This window comes from Aethalodelphis obliquidens, unplaced genomic scaffold (genome assembly GCF_003676395.1).
Source record: "Aethalodelphis obliquidens isolate GAN/ISIS:26980383/991018 unplaced genomic scaffold, ASM367639v1 scaffold131, whole genome shotgun sequence".
Classification (NCBI taxonomy): Eukaryota; Metazoa; Chordata; class Mammalia; order Artiodactyla; family Delphinidae; genus Aethalodelphis; species Aethalodelphis obliquidens.
Window position 1 is genome coordinate 234,537 of NW_020838075.1, and position 12,606 is coordinate 247,142.

Below are 12,606 nucleotides of genomic sequence, written 5' to 3' on the forward strand. Positions count from 1 at the left end.
GGATGGATGGATGATGGATGGATGGATGGATGGGAGGATGGATGGCTGGATGGGTGGATGATGGATGGATGGATAGATGGGTGGATGGATGGGTGGATGATGGATGGATGGATGGATGGGAGGATGGATGGATGGATGGGAGGATGGATGGATGGATGGGTGGGTGATGGATGGATGGACAGATGGGAGGATGGATGGGTGGATGATGGATGGATGGATGGATGAATAGATGATGGATGGATGGGTGGTTGGGTGGATAGATGGATGGGTGAAAAAAAATACATTGAGACGGGGAAGCTCCCCCTTCCCCAGAAACCACCCAGAAATCAGTTGTAGAGATATAGTCTCCTGGGTCTTTCCTGGCTTTGCGTCTCAGATGAAGGGAAGAAGGGTGGTGTTGGTGCTGGAGAACAGAGGGTCAGCTCAGAGGTCAGAGGCGAGGGTCTGGGGTTATAATCAGGGGAAGCCACTAACCTGGAGACTCAATGATCGCTGCTGCAACATAGAGGTGCAGCCCTGGGAGGTCGTTAATATTAATATTAAGTTTCTCCAGCACACCCTGAAACTCAGCCTTTGGGAGGGAAATTCGGCACTGGCCATCTACCAGCTGGGGCAAAGAAGAAGACAGGACAGGGAATGAGACTTGAGTCTCCCACCTCACCTCCTCACCCTCCCTCCCTCTCCTCACCTACCCATGCACCCCCCACGCTCCTTCCTACCTTGGTCTGATTCTCCAGCCCCCGAAGGAAAGTCTTTTTACCGTCCTCACCCAGGAGCCCAAAGCGCACATATGCCACCCCCTGCACTGGCTTCCCGTAGATGTACCTGCCACCACAGAGAGATTCGGAGGAGGCTGGGCTGAGGGCTGGAGGAAATAATGGAACAGAGGGAGGAGGCCCGGGGCAAGGGAGGGAAGTGGGGCTCCATAGCACGTTCATACTGAATAGGGAGCCCTGGGAGCAGGGCCCAGCGTGAGGGACCGGCGGGGGAGTTACCTGGCCTGGATGACTACTTGGATTTCACTAAGAAAGCCAGGCGTTGCCAGGATGTAGGGCTTTTCCGGAATGATCTTCACCTCAAAGTTGGGAAGGACTGACCCAGGGCGAATGGAGGGCAGGTCAGACTCTCGTGAAAGGACCCTTTAAAACTCTCCTCCCCTTTGGGCTGTGGCAGCCGCATCACCCTGCCCCTGCCCTGCAACACCCCCTCCTCTCCTCCCACCCTTTATTCCTTGCAGAAAAGGGGCTGCTTATTCCTCGTGTCTCCAGTTCTCACCATATTTCTTCACCTCAAACTGGGTGCTGCTGTTGGAATCCAGGCTATCTGAGAATCGGGCTGAGATCTTCCAAGTCCCTGGCCTGAGGACAGACAAGGGAGGGACTCAGCCCACTTGTGCACGAGGCTCACTGAGAGTCAGTAACCAGGTCCCTAGGAAGAGGACTGCAGGGGTGAACCAGAGGCTCAGGGAGCTCAGGACTGGACCGTGTGTTGGAGGCAGACAGCTGGGGGAAGCGGGAGCTGGGGAGGTGTAGGTGGGGGCGATCTGCAGGAGTGGGGAGCTCACTCTGAGATGTCTGGGATCACAAAGTCATCCTGGAAGATGGAGGAGGGAACATACACCTCCTTCTTCCGCACACGCAAGCCATGAGAGTTCTGCGATGGGAGTAGAAGGGGTCATGGTTGGAGGTCAGATCAGCAGCCCTCGCCGATCAGGAAGGTCAGAGGTCAGGGACTCACCTCCACCGTGACCGTGAGGGTATCAGTGGACGGGCGCATCTTCTGATCCAGAGCAAAGATTCGGTATCGAACTGGAAATGGAGGGCGGGGAGGTGAGCAGGAGACCATGGGCCAAGGGAGGGTGGGCCCTGGGCCCCTCATCCCCCCCAGGAAGCGACGGGGAAGAGAACAAATATTTGCAAAGCGGCCTTCCTGTGGGGCACTTCGGGGTTTCTCACTCAAGGGGCTGGGAAGAAGTGAAAGGTAAGGGCCCTGGGGCTGAGACTCACCCCGCTGGCCAGGGTTATAAACGGGCTGGTCAGTCTGCAGAAAGAGGTGTCCCCGGCGAGAGGAGAATAACAGGTTGACACCCTGCCTGTCTGTCTGTCTGTTTGTTAGCCATGGTGACTGGGCCACCAGCTGGACCTCGGGGGCTCTGTGGAGGAGATGGAGGCGACAGTCCTCCGCGCCTTTCAGGGAGGTCTGTCAGGAGAGGGAACAGGAGTGGGTCAGAGCCAGAGCAGAAGGAGAGAGACAGAGACTGAGATAGAAACAGGGAAGACAACTCGGGGGGGAAGGGGGAAGGGAGGGGGGCCGGTGAAAAGACAAAGATGTTTACAAGAAGACAGAGGAGGACGGAGTGGGAGGCGCTGGGCAGCAGCAGGAGGGAGTGGCGGCCAGTTACCGGGAGGCTGAGGAGGATGAAGTCTTTGTCTGAGCTGAGGCTGAAATCCACCTTTGGGGAGCAGAGCTCATGACGTGTTGTGGATGGGTTTCTCAGGAACACTGATCCACTCACTACCTGTCCTGAAGGAGCATCCTGGAGCTGCACACCGACTGACAGGGGGACCCCTAGGTGAACCACAGAAGGAGAAAACAGGAGCAACCTGGGAAGAACAGGTGAGGGTCAGCGGCCAGCCTCCCCTCAGGCCCCTCCACCACCACCCCTGAATCAGGTCCCTCTGCGCCTGCTCTCCCCTCGCCAGCCCTGGCCCCGCTCGAGCTCTCCAGCATCCTGTGTCCGGGACCTGGGCTTCTGCAGAGACAAGGCGAAGAAGCCAGATGCCCAGATCAGCCCCCAGAGGAGCCTCATGGCTGGAGGACCCAAGAGGGATCAGACCCGTCTGTCCGCCTGCTCGTTTCTGGTAAACTTAGGGCTTGGAGCAGAGTTGACTCTGGACCTTGCTCCTCCCCTGGCCCAGCTAAGCCGGGAAACCACGTGACAACCAAGAATTGCAACTGGCCCCAGGCCCAGTATTGGGAGGGGGGCACCCTGGACACCTGGGTCTCTGAGGGAATCTGAAGAAATCATGGCCCAGAGACTCAGTCCTTCCCTGTCAACCCCTCCCATCCCAATGCCCTGGGCACCTCCACCTACTGCATGTATCTGGGCGTGTGTATGCATATAGCATATACACATGTGCGTAGGTGCAGGAGGGCCCCCGCATGGCTCAGCAAGCGGCTGGAGACACGTGGCTCCTTTGTTGGTCCCACCAAACAAGGTACTAAGAGACTTGCCTCTTACTAAAACCCCCATAAAAATTGAACTACGCTAGGTTTTTGCTTTTTGAAAGCCTCTAACAGAAATTCTGTGGTTTCGGAGATCAGGCACATCCTCAGCATGCCAGAGGGCGAACTGACCTCAGTGTCCCTTTTTAATCTCTGAACAATGAGGCAAAGCTCAGGCCCAACTTTGGCTTTACCTCTACCCCCAAAACGAGGTGCCCGAACACACGTGTCACATTAAACAAAAGACATCCAGAAAATATCACAGGCAGAAGTACTTTATTTGGCAATTTCAACCCAACATGTAGGGAAAAGAACCCTGTCCTCCATTGGCAGCCTCACCAGAAACCCCTCCTTCCTATCCCAAGACAGAACAGTGGCAGCACCTTGCTGCATGAAAGGCAGCAGCCATGGCCTTGGCACCGTTTCTGGCTCCACTTGCATGAAAGGGCAGAGAAGCATTGCCCAAACCCCCCACTGGGTCAGAGCCCAGGTAAACAGCAGCAGTCACATCTGACCCTCTGCAGAGACGCGAGCCCAACACTCATCCTGGCTCCCAAGCCTTCCCAAGGTGACCCTGTCTCAGCCAGGGCAGCCAGCACTCCTGGGCCCCTTGCTCCCCACGCCGGGGAGCTGTGCAACGACGAGCAGAATCCTCATGTCTCTGGCAGGCGGAGGAGGGTTCCAGAAGTGGTGGAGACACTGTGCAAGAGAAAGACAAGGCTGGAGCCAGACACCTAGGCCTAAGGTCTGAGGAGAACTGAGTCTGGCCGAGGATGTTCCCGGGTTCCAGAGAACGAGAGAGGAGCTGGGCTCTGCTAGTGAACGAAGCGCGAGTGGGGAGAAAACCCAACCTTGGGTCATTACACCGTCATCTGCCGGAGGCGGGGGGGCAAGACTCACCAGTCCACCAGCTGGGCCCCAATGAGGTCATGCACATGGTAAGCGAGGCCGAGTCGTGCCGCGGCAGGTGCCCGCCGGCCCAGGAGCTCTGAAAGGAGCAGCTCCCGGTACTTGGCCTTTCGGACCATGCCGAGTACAGCCTGGCGACCTGGAGGAGAGGTGGCACGGGAGAGGGGAACGGTGAGTAAGGCCTGGAGGCCTGAGGAGTCACCAAAGAGTGTTCTTGAGGGGTTGCAGGCCTGAGCTGCAGACAGGATACCTTTAACAAAATATTTGATGAATCTCCCAGCTCCAGGCACGGCTAGCCACCAACTTCCAGCATCTCGGACAGTGAGGACCCCGGCATTCACCAGCTGCCTAAGAAGGGGGAGATGAGGCATTCGCTCTGAGAACCCTCTCTCCTCCCGCCCACTAATGTTTGGACACTAAGTCTTCAGAAGCCTGGGCACCCAGGCAAAGGGACTGGAGGACAGAAGCCCAGCCTGGAGCAGTTCTCTGCTCACACCACGCTGCTCAGTGCCCCGTGCCCTTGCTTGCTCTGTTCTCCTACCTGACTGCCCTCCCCCAACTCTTTCTTCTCCTGTTATCATTATATGTTCACTAAAACAGCTCCTCCTCTCCGAAGCCCTCCTTGACCACACGCCCTGACACACTCTCAGTCCCACCACCAGGGGAGAAACAGAGGCCTTTCTCCCGAGCTCCTGCCACTTCCTACGCACACCCCACCATAGCTCTTCCCACATCTTACTGAAAAAAAAGTTTATAAAATGCTTTCATGTATACCATGGGTTACAAAGTAGGGAGCTGGAGCCAGACCCAGCCTCCTGAAACGATATTTCTATTTAGCCCTTGCCCGGTTGTTGTTCTTTTGAATGTGAATGCTTTTGGGGCATCACGGCTGCTACCATTCTCTATTCCCTTGGTCTCAGCATGATTCCCATCAGGCATTTATGGCTCCTGCCAGGCCTCTCTCTCTATTTGATTAGCCACTCAGATCTCTTAAACTGTAGTCCAGGGCTCTTTCCAAGGCCCCAGATGGGAGAGGCCTCTTCTCTTGGGGGCGGAGCACAAATTTAGGTCATTTTGTTAAAAAGAAGAGTCAGCGTTTTTAACAGGTTCACCAAAAGAAAGAGGACAAGGTTGGATGGGACTGGAGGGAGGTAGGGAGGGGCCAGATGCCTGATTCTGTTGGTCCCGCAGGTCTCACGTGATTTCTGGGTCCCTGAAGCCAAAGGTCTGAATCATTTGGTCCTGCTGGAAGCTAAGGTCACTACAGGCTGGAAGTACTGAAGCCAGAAACTTCTGCACTGCACCAGCGTATGGGCGGCCATCACAAGCCTTGAGGACCTGGAACCAGAAATGAGACACAAGGTCTGGTCCCACCTTCACCCGCAACTGACCTCTATCCCCAAGACAAAATTTCTCTTCCTATGTTTTTCCTTCTAATCAGGTCCTTCTACCTCTCATGCTTTTCCTCTTCCTCTTCTTCTTCTCCCTCATACCAATACTTACCAGAGACCTGTGCCCTCTCTGTGAGATGTGAGGTGGGGGACTTGTCTCTCTTCTTTTTATTTCCATTCCCTAATTTCCCTGTACCCCCTCCCCTGGCCCCCATGACACACACAGTCACACGCACTCTGGTCCTATAGTCCTCAGTGAAGATGATTCCTTGGGCGTCCAAGTCGAAGCCTAGTTGGATGATTCTGATCTCCCCCTGCTCTTGAAGCGCCTTCTGTCTCCACAGAGATGACAATGAAAAGAAGGGTGTCAGGGTAAGATGCTCTGCTATACTCTGGACACCTGTGCAGGGAGATTTTGTTTGCAAGTATTGGGGAGTTTTTTTCCTCTAAAAAACTAAGGAAAAATTATGGGGAGAGAGAGAATCAAGTGGATCACCAAATAGTCTCTTCCAATTAGTGTTTCACCCACTCACCTTATCAGTTATCTGTTAAACAATCAATACATATTTTCTAAGACCAATCATAGGCAGACACTAAGATAAAATAGTGATTAAGACATGGGCCCTGCCCTCAAGGATTAACAGTCTAGATTTTGGGTGGAGAAGGTGGAGAGGAATATGGGATAAAATGTTTAAAACAAATAAAAATAAACCAGGACTTGTGTTTCTAGGAATATAGCAAGACTAACTCACCCACTGAAAATTAAGTAAAATGCTGCAAAAAATATTATTTAAAAATTGTTTAAGCAGTAAAGAGCTCACAAGATAATAAGGAATTACCAGACTAATATAATATCTAAGTGAAAACAAGAACTCATAGAAGTAATTGGGGGACTTCCCTGGTGGCACAGTGGTTAAGAATCTGCCTGCCAATGCAGGGTACATGGGTTCAAGCCCTTGTCCGGGAAGATCCCACATGCCACGGAGCAACTAGGCCCGTGCACCACAACTACCGAGCCCGCACTCTAGAGCCCTCGAGCCACAACTACTGAAGCCCGCGTGCCTAGAGCCCGTGCTCCACAACAAGGGAAGCCACCGCAATGAGAAGCCCACAACGAAGAGTAGCCCCCGCTCACAGCAACTAGAGAAAGCCCGCATGCAGCAACGAAGACCCAACGCAGCCAAAAATAAATAAATAAATGAACAAAATTTTTTAAAAAAAGAGATAATAAGGTATGGGAAGTATTTGAAGAGCCAATAACAAAATCACAAAAGTACATTAATCCAACTCGTATAAACTCACAGAATAGACAAAATAGTAATCAGTGAGGAAATGAAAGATTTCAATAATTTTAGTTACTAAGAAATTAGTAACTGAATAATGCACATTCTTTTCAAATACATAGAATATTTAGCAAAACTGACCACATAGCACAAAGCATGTCTCAATAAGCTTCAAATGACTGAAATCATATTGTGTACGTCCTATGGCCATAATATCATTTATGCCAGAAATCATTAACAACAAGGTAATTAGAAAATGTTTAGGAAGTAAGACATACATTTCTAATCAACCCAGTAAGTCAAAGAAAAAGGTCACAAAGGAAATTAGAAGATATTTTGAAATGAATGATAATGAAAACATATACCAAAACTTGACAGATGATATAGATATATATCTATATATGTATAGATATAGATAGATATGTAGATATATATATATATCTATATATCTATATATATATCTATATATCTATATATATATAGATATATATGATATAGATATATATCTATTTCAGAACTTAGGGGGAAACTACAGTCTGACATGCATCTATTAGAAAAGAATAGAGGATAAAAATTAATGGGGAAAAAAAGTAAAATAAACCCAACAGTAGAGGGGAAACATAAATGAGATGAAAACATGCATGCAAGAGAGAGCAACAAAGCTAAATGATAATTCTTTGAAAGACTATTAAAATTGATAAACCCTGGTGAGACTGACCAAGAAAAAAGGGGGAAAGGGGAACCTAGAAAAAGCAGATAACCAACATAAAGAATGAAGAAAGGATCATCACTCAAGATTCTACAGACAATAAAATGAGATTACAAACTTTATGCCAATAAATTTGAAAATTTAGATGAAATTGACAAATTCTTAAAAAATACAATTTCTTCCACTAGAATGGGCAAAATGGGATATATTCATAGAACGGAAATCTATGAAAATGAATTAACTATAGCTACATGTAACAACTCGGATGAATCTCAAAAATATTCATCTAATGAAACAAGATGTAAATAAATACATATGGTATGATTTTGTTTATATCAAGTTCAAAACTAGGTAACTAAGCTATATAGCTTATGGATAAACATATAGATGGCATAAGGAAAACCAAGGGAATGATTATCATACCAGTCAAGTATGTCACCTCCCAGGGACTTAAGACATTTTGATCAGAGAACGATTTATGTGGGTTATTGGTCGTGTTGTACAGTCTGACTTGGGTGACGGTTAAGTGGGTATTTGCTTTATAAACATTCTTTAAATTGTGTGTGTTTATATTTTCTTTTGTGCAATTTTAAAGCTTTTCTAAAATTTAAGCTAACACCAATAGGTTAAAAACAACAAATACTCTATAAGGAGTGGTTCTGACTTGCTTCCTTAAGAGATTGGAGCTAGTCTCCATCTTCCTTTTCTTCTATTCTTTCTTCCTGACAGGTTGCCAAGTGCTAAATCCAACTGGATATTATTTTACTTGACCTCATCACAGACCACTGCCTTGAATCACAGGTTCTAACACTGCCACTGAACCACAAATTTTAAGGCACATTAAGAATCACTTGAGGCAGTAGCTTTAAAATGTAGATTCCAAGGTCCTACCTCAAGAAATCTTAATTCATTCGCACTGAGAGAGTCCCAGGAACCTGTAGTTTTGAATAAGCAGTCCAGGTAATTTGGTACATGTAGAACTCAGGACATACTCTGAGAAACACTGCCTTAAATGCTGGTATCTCCCAGCATTGGGAATTTGGCTCTATTATCTGTCACTGCAAACCTGGGGTCCTTAACCTTTGGCCTCAGAGGATCTGTGAAACAATCCTCTGCCCCCCCAAATTGTACACATGCCATATATATATATATATATATATATATATGCATTTTTCTGGAGAGAGCCATAGCTTTCATTGTCTTCTAAAGTTTGTGAAAAGGTTAAAAACTGCTCCTCTCCTCCCTCTTCCTATCAATCTCATCCATATCCACAGACTGAACAACTGCTCACATCTCGATGACTTCCAGTTCTGTATGAGTGGCCCAGAATTCTCCAAACCCTCACCCAACTGTCTACTGCCCAGTTGCCTTTGGATGCCCCACAAGCACCTCCAACTCAACTTGTGCAAAATCAAACACATAATCTGCCCCCAACAATTCAATGTTCTCCTACTCTATTCACTCCACCAACTACTCAGTCATCCAGAAAATCCGAAAGTTATTCTGGATTCCTCCCTCTTCCCACTCTCCACATTCCTCACCCATCCTCTCCCTCCCTATACACTGCCCTCATTTAGGCCTTCACCTGTTCTCAGCTGCAATATCTTCCTAATTGATCTCCCTACCTCATCTCACTGCTTCCAATCCATGCAAAACACCGTTCTCTCTCCTGTTGAACATTCTCTACCAGCTCACCGCCTTCGATGGAAGATGGAAATACTGACGTACAAGGCCTGTCCTAATCTGACGTCTGCCTGCATTCCTAGCGCTGTAGGCTCGAACCACGCACGGTGACTCAGTTTCCCCAAAAGCTTCGCTCTTCCACCTTCATGATTTGGCATGCTCTCTGTAGCATTCTCCTTGGCACCGCAGTGCCTGGCGCAATGCCTGGCCCAGAAAGACCCAACGCTTGCTGAATGGCAGAATAGCTGGTGGACCGAGTGAGTGATGGGGAGAACCTCGTAAGTGCCCGCAAGGCACGGAAGCGCCTTCGGTCGGTCGCTCTGACGCCCCTCACCAGCTGCCGGTCAGCCACCGTCCGGTCGGGCACTAGGCTGTACACCTGGCTCCTCAGCGCGATGGGCGGTAGCGCATCCTCAAACAGGACTCGCGGGAACAGCCGCAGTAGCTCCGCAACTGCCGCACGCGCAGACCCTGGGAGGAGAGACCGGGTCACTGAGACGTGAACGGGGGCGGGGAGAAGCGGGGGTACGACCCTGGGGGTGCTGTTGTCCCAACATACAGGGTTACCAGAGGTGAAGCCGCTCCCACCTGGGGGTCTTTAGCCTCGCCCCGGGGTTGCCATAGTTACCTGACTCTCCCCGCAAAGGATCTGCCTCTACATCCCCTCCTTCCCGCCGCCTCTTCTGTCCGAAGGCCTCCGGGACCAGGCGATGCCTCTTCCGGTTCATATCCCGGGATCCTGTGGATGCGGGGAAGAGGTAGATAGACAGTGAAGGAAAAGAACACGAAAATAGTCATCCGGCGCAGAGCAGTGACGCACGGGCTCCCTGGGCGTCCCCCCTTAGAGACCAGTCAGCCCGGTCTTAGTAGGCCGACGTAGTGACGAAAGGGGCGTCAACTTGTCATCCCTTTGGCCCTTGCTGGGAGGGGCGGTGCCAATACAGATACAAGCGCCACCCTCATTGGCTGAGGCCCCACGTCCGCTGCTGATTGGCTTTCTCTGAGAGCCACACGTCCGGAGAGGCCTGGGAGGTGCGGAGGGGCACAGGTGGCCACGCTGTGATCTCCTTCCTGGTGTAAAGCGCACTGGCGCACCCCCACCCCCAGAAGGGTTAGGCCGCCACTGTCGCTGAGTGATTGCGTCATCGAGAGCGGGGGGTCGGGGGGCGGACCACCTTTGCGTCCCTCTTCGACATGTGAGGTACCTGCCATGACGTCATAGCTCTGTGAAGGTGGAAGTCGAGGTTGGCGGGATTTGAGGTAACCAGATCCTTGATCTGAGCCCAGACATCCTTCCTAACCTCACTGCGTTTGGAGGAACTGGGGGTGGGGGTATAGGTCAAGGGAAAAGGTGTGATGTGCACCTGGCCATGGTTCTGTTTGAGGACATGGGGCCTGCATGTTTCAGATCCAGAGCCTGGCCATCTGGAGGCTTAGTCCTGACTAGAAGTCTCTCTTCTCCAGCCCTTCTCTTTAAAAAGGGAACTTCCCCGTCGTCTCTCAGGACCTCATGGAGTCCAGAGGGACTAAGAGAGGAGCCGAAAAGATAGAGGAAGCCGAGCCTTGGAACAAGCTCCTCCTCCCAGCGTCCTCACTGCCCACAGACCCTGCCCTCTACGTTGGACCATTTCCTTTCTACCGGCGCCCTTCTGAACTGGGCTGCTTTTCCCTGGATGCACAACGCCAGTACCATGGAGATGCTCGAGCCTTGCGGTACTACTGCCCACCTCCCACTAATGGTCAAAGCCCCAACTTTGACCTCAGAGACGGATACCCTGATCGATACAGGCCCCGGGATGAAGAGGTCCAAGAGAGGCTGGACCACCTGCTATGCTGGGTCCTGGAGCACCGAGGCCGGCTAGAGGGGTGAGCAAAGCATAGCACACAAGTAGCTCTAGAGACCTACACCTACCCTCTAAAACTGGGAGAGCCAAAGCGGGAGTGGGGTCAGCCCTTATGCTATTCTTTGGGGGAGCCGTGTGCGCCAATGCTTGTGTCAGACCTTCAGCCCTTAACTCCTCCCTCTCAGGGGTCCAGGCTGGCTGGCAGGGGCCATAGTGACGTGGCGGGGGCACCTGACAAAGTTGCTGACGACACCATATGAGCGGCAGGAAGGCTGGCAGCTGGCGGCCTCCCGCTTCCAGGGGACACTGTACTTGAGTGAGGTGGAGACGCCGGCTGCTCGGGTTCAGAGGCTTACCCGGCCACCCGTCCTCCAGGAGCTTATGTACATGGGGTACAAGTTCGAGCAGTACATGTGTGCAGGTGAGAACTGCCCCCAGCTCTATGGCCCACTCCCCCTTCCCCAGAGACTGAGACCCCAGCCCTGCTCCTGTTTCTCTTCTTGTGCAGACAAACCTGGAGGCTCCACAGATCCCTCTGGGGAGGTCAACACCAACGTGGCCTTCTGCTCTGTGCTACGCAGCCGCCTGGGAAACCATCCTCTGCTCTTCTCCGGGGAGGTAGACTGCATAGACCCCCAGGCCCCAACCACACAGCCCCCCACCTGCTATGTGGAGCTCAAGACCTCCAAGGAGATGCACAGCCCTGGCCAACGGAAGAGCTTCTACAGGTTCAGGATGGGGGCGGGCAGGTTGAGAGCCTAGGATTGACAGCTGGGGAGGGGACTTGGGGGAAGAGGAGGAGGCTGGAGGGTGGTGGAGGGGTCCCACTGACCCCTTGCCTTTCCTGACAGACGGAAGCTCCTGAAATGGTGGGCTCAGTCATTCCTTCCGGGGGTCCCAAATGTTGTTGCTGGCTTCCGTAACCCAGAGGGTTTTGTCTGTTCCCTCAAGACCTTTCGTACCATGGAGATGTTTGAATACGTCAGGGTAAGGCAATGGTGTCACAGCTCCCACCTGTATCCCCCCACTGTGCCAAGACCACAGGTCCAGTGTCCAGGGATCTGTAGTCCACCTTCCCCTTCTCCCACCCTCGCCCTCACTGCCAGTCTTCTGCATCCTCCTGGGCTTTCTCCAGAATGACCGTGATGGCTGGAATCCCTCCGTGTGCATGAACTTCTGTGCTGCCTTCCTTAGCTTTGCCCAGAACACAGTTGTCCAGGATGACCCCAGGTGAGGCATTCAGCTCTGTCCCTCCCCTCTGGGTCCCAGAAGCTCAGCCTCCAGCCCTCAACTTGGGACTCCATCTGCCCCGCAGGCTCGTCTACCTCTTCTCCTGGGAGCCTGGCAGCCCAGTCACAGTGTCTGAACATCGAGATGCACCCCACGCCTTCCTGCCTACATGGTACGTGGAAGCCATGACCCAGGACCTCCTGTCACCCCCCAAGACACCCTCCCCCAAGGACTGATGCTTCGCAGGGGCTGGTCCTGTTTCTGTGTGCACAGATAAAGGCATATTTCTAGGTGGTTCTCCCTGCTGTCTTTTGAGCTGTCATCCCTGCCCA

At 51.7% G+C, this 12,606-nt stretch overlaps 3 protein-coding genes across 13 annotated transcripts in view; 1 reads left to right on the forward strand and 2 right to left on the reverse strand.

The window, feature by feature from the left end:
- Positions 1 to 3,361, reverse strand: part of LOC113616085 (complement C4-like) — a 15,170-nt gene extending 11,809 nt beyond the window's left edge. For 2 of the 7 annotated variants that reach the window (XM_027099295.1, XM_027099293.1), the window contains exons 1-7: positions 2,007 to 2,118; positions 1,738 to 1,808; positions 1,565 to 1,653; positions 1,276 to 1,358; positions 996 to 1,092; positions 720 to 825; positions 475 to 607 (exon numbers count right to left, since the gene is read on the reverse strand). In XM_027099295.1, the coding sequence (XP_026955096.1) occupies positions 475 to 607; positions 720 to 825; positions 996 to 1,092; positions 1,276 to 1,358; positions 1,565 to 1,653; positions 1,738 to 1,776 (547 nt within the window). In that variant the 5' untranslated portion in view covers positions 1,777 to 1,808; positions 2,007 to 2,118. Of the gene's footprint in view, positions 1 to 474; positions 608 to 719; positions 826 to 995; positions 1,093 to 1,275; positions 1,359 to 1,564; positions 1,654 to 1,737; positions 1,809 to 2,006; positions 2,200 to 2,401 lie in introns of those variants that run through there. The other 5 variants (XM_027099299.1, XM_027099296.1, XM_027099294.1 and 2 more) reach the window with 5 other exon arrangements.
- Positions 3,362 to 3,484: 123 nt separating this feature from the next.
- On the reverse strand, positions 3,485 to 10,035 carry WHR1 (winged helix repair factor 1). Of its 2 annotated transcripts, XM_027099301.1 has the most exons (7): positions 9,829 to 10,035; positions 9,535 to 9,671; positions 5,762 to 5,857; positions 5,333 to 5,472; positions 4,385 to 4,482; positions 4,126 to 4,273; positions 3,485 to 3,924 (listed from the first exon to the last, which is right to left on the reverse strand). In XM_027099301.1, exons 1-7 carry the CDS (start codon positions 9,926 to 9,928, stop codon positions 3,879 to 3,881), a joined length of 765 nt encoding a protein of 254 aa, XP_026955102.1. In that variant the 5' UTR covers positions 9,929 to 10,035; the 3' UTR covers positions 3,485 to 3,878. The 2 variants fall into 2 exon arrangements, with proteins under 2 accessions (XP_026955102.1, XP_026955103.1); XM_027099302.1 differs by lacking the exon at positions 5,762 to 5,857 and having other exon boundaries at positions 9,829 to 10,000.
- A 179-nt stretch (positions 10,036 to 10,214) lies between these two features.
- DXO (decapping exoribonuclease) lies at positions 10,215 to 12,571 on the forward strand. Of its 4 annotated transcripts, none has more exons than XR_003431228.1 (7): positions 10,215 to 10,460; positions 10,665 to 11,066; positions 11,230 to 11,465; positions 11,553 to 11,772; positions 11,896 to 12,031; positions 12,151 to 12,274; positions 12,360 to 12,470. XR_003431228.1 is itself a non-coding variant. In XM_027099387.1 (7 exons), exons 2-7 carry the CDS (start codon positions 10,711 to 10,713, stop codon positions 12,508 to 12,510), a joined length of 1,194 nt encoding a protein of 397 aa, XP_026955188.1. In that variant the 5' UTR covers positions 10,216 to 10,460; positions 10,705 to 10,710; the 3' UTR covers positions 12,511 to 12,571. The 4 variants fall into 4 exon arrangements, 3 of the variants coding, with proteins under 3 accessions (XP_026955189.1, XP_026955188.1, XP_026955187.1); XM_027099387.1 differs by having other exon boundaries at positions 10,216 to 10,460; positions 10,705 to 11,066; positions 12,180 to 12,274; positions 12,360 to 12,571; XM_027099386.1 differs by having other exon boundaries at positions 10,217 to 10,460; positions 12,180 to 12,274; positions 12,360 to 12,571.
- The last annotated feature ends 35 nt before the right edge of the window (positions 12,572 to 12,606 follow it).

Coding starts and splice junctions, on each gene's coding strand:
- WHR1 (XM_027099301.1), bottom strand. CDS start 9,928: ATGAACCGGAAGAGGCATCGCCTGGTCCCGGAGGCCTTCGGACAGAAG. Junction 4,483..5,332: donor TTCAGGGACCCAGAAATCAC/GTGAGACCTGCG, acceptor CCCCCTTCTTAG/GCAGCTGGTGAATGCCGGGG. Junction 3,925..4,125: donor GGGGCCCAGCTGGTGGACTG/GTGAGTCTTGCC, acceptor TCTCTTGCACAG/TGTCTCCACCACTTCTGGAA.
- DXO (XM_027099387.1), top strand. CDS start 10,711: ATGGAGTCCAGAGGGACTAAGAGAGGAGCCGAAAAGATAGAGGAAGCC. Junction 11,466..11,552: donor CGAGCAGTACATGTGTGCAG/GTGAGAACTGCC, acceptor CTTCTTGTGCAG/ACAAACCTGGAGGCTCCACA. Junction 12,032..12,179: donor AGATGTTTGAATACGTCAGG/GTAAGGCAATGG, acceptor GGCTTTCTCCAG/AATGACCGTGATGGCTGGAA.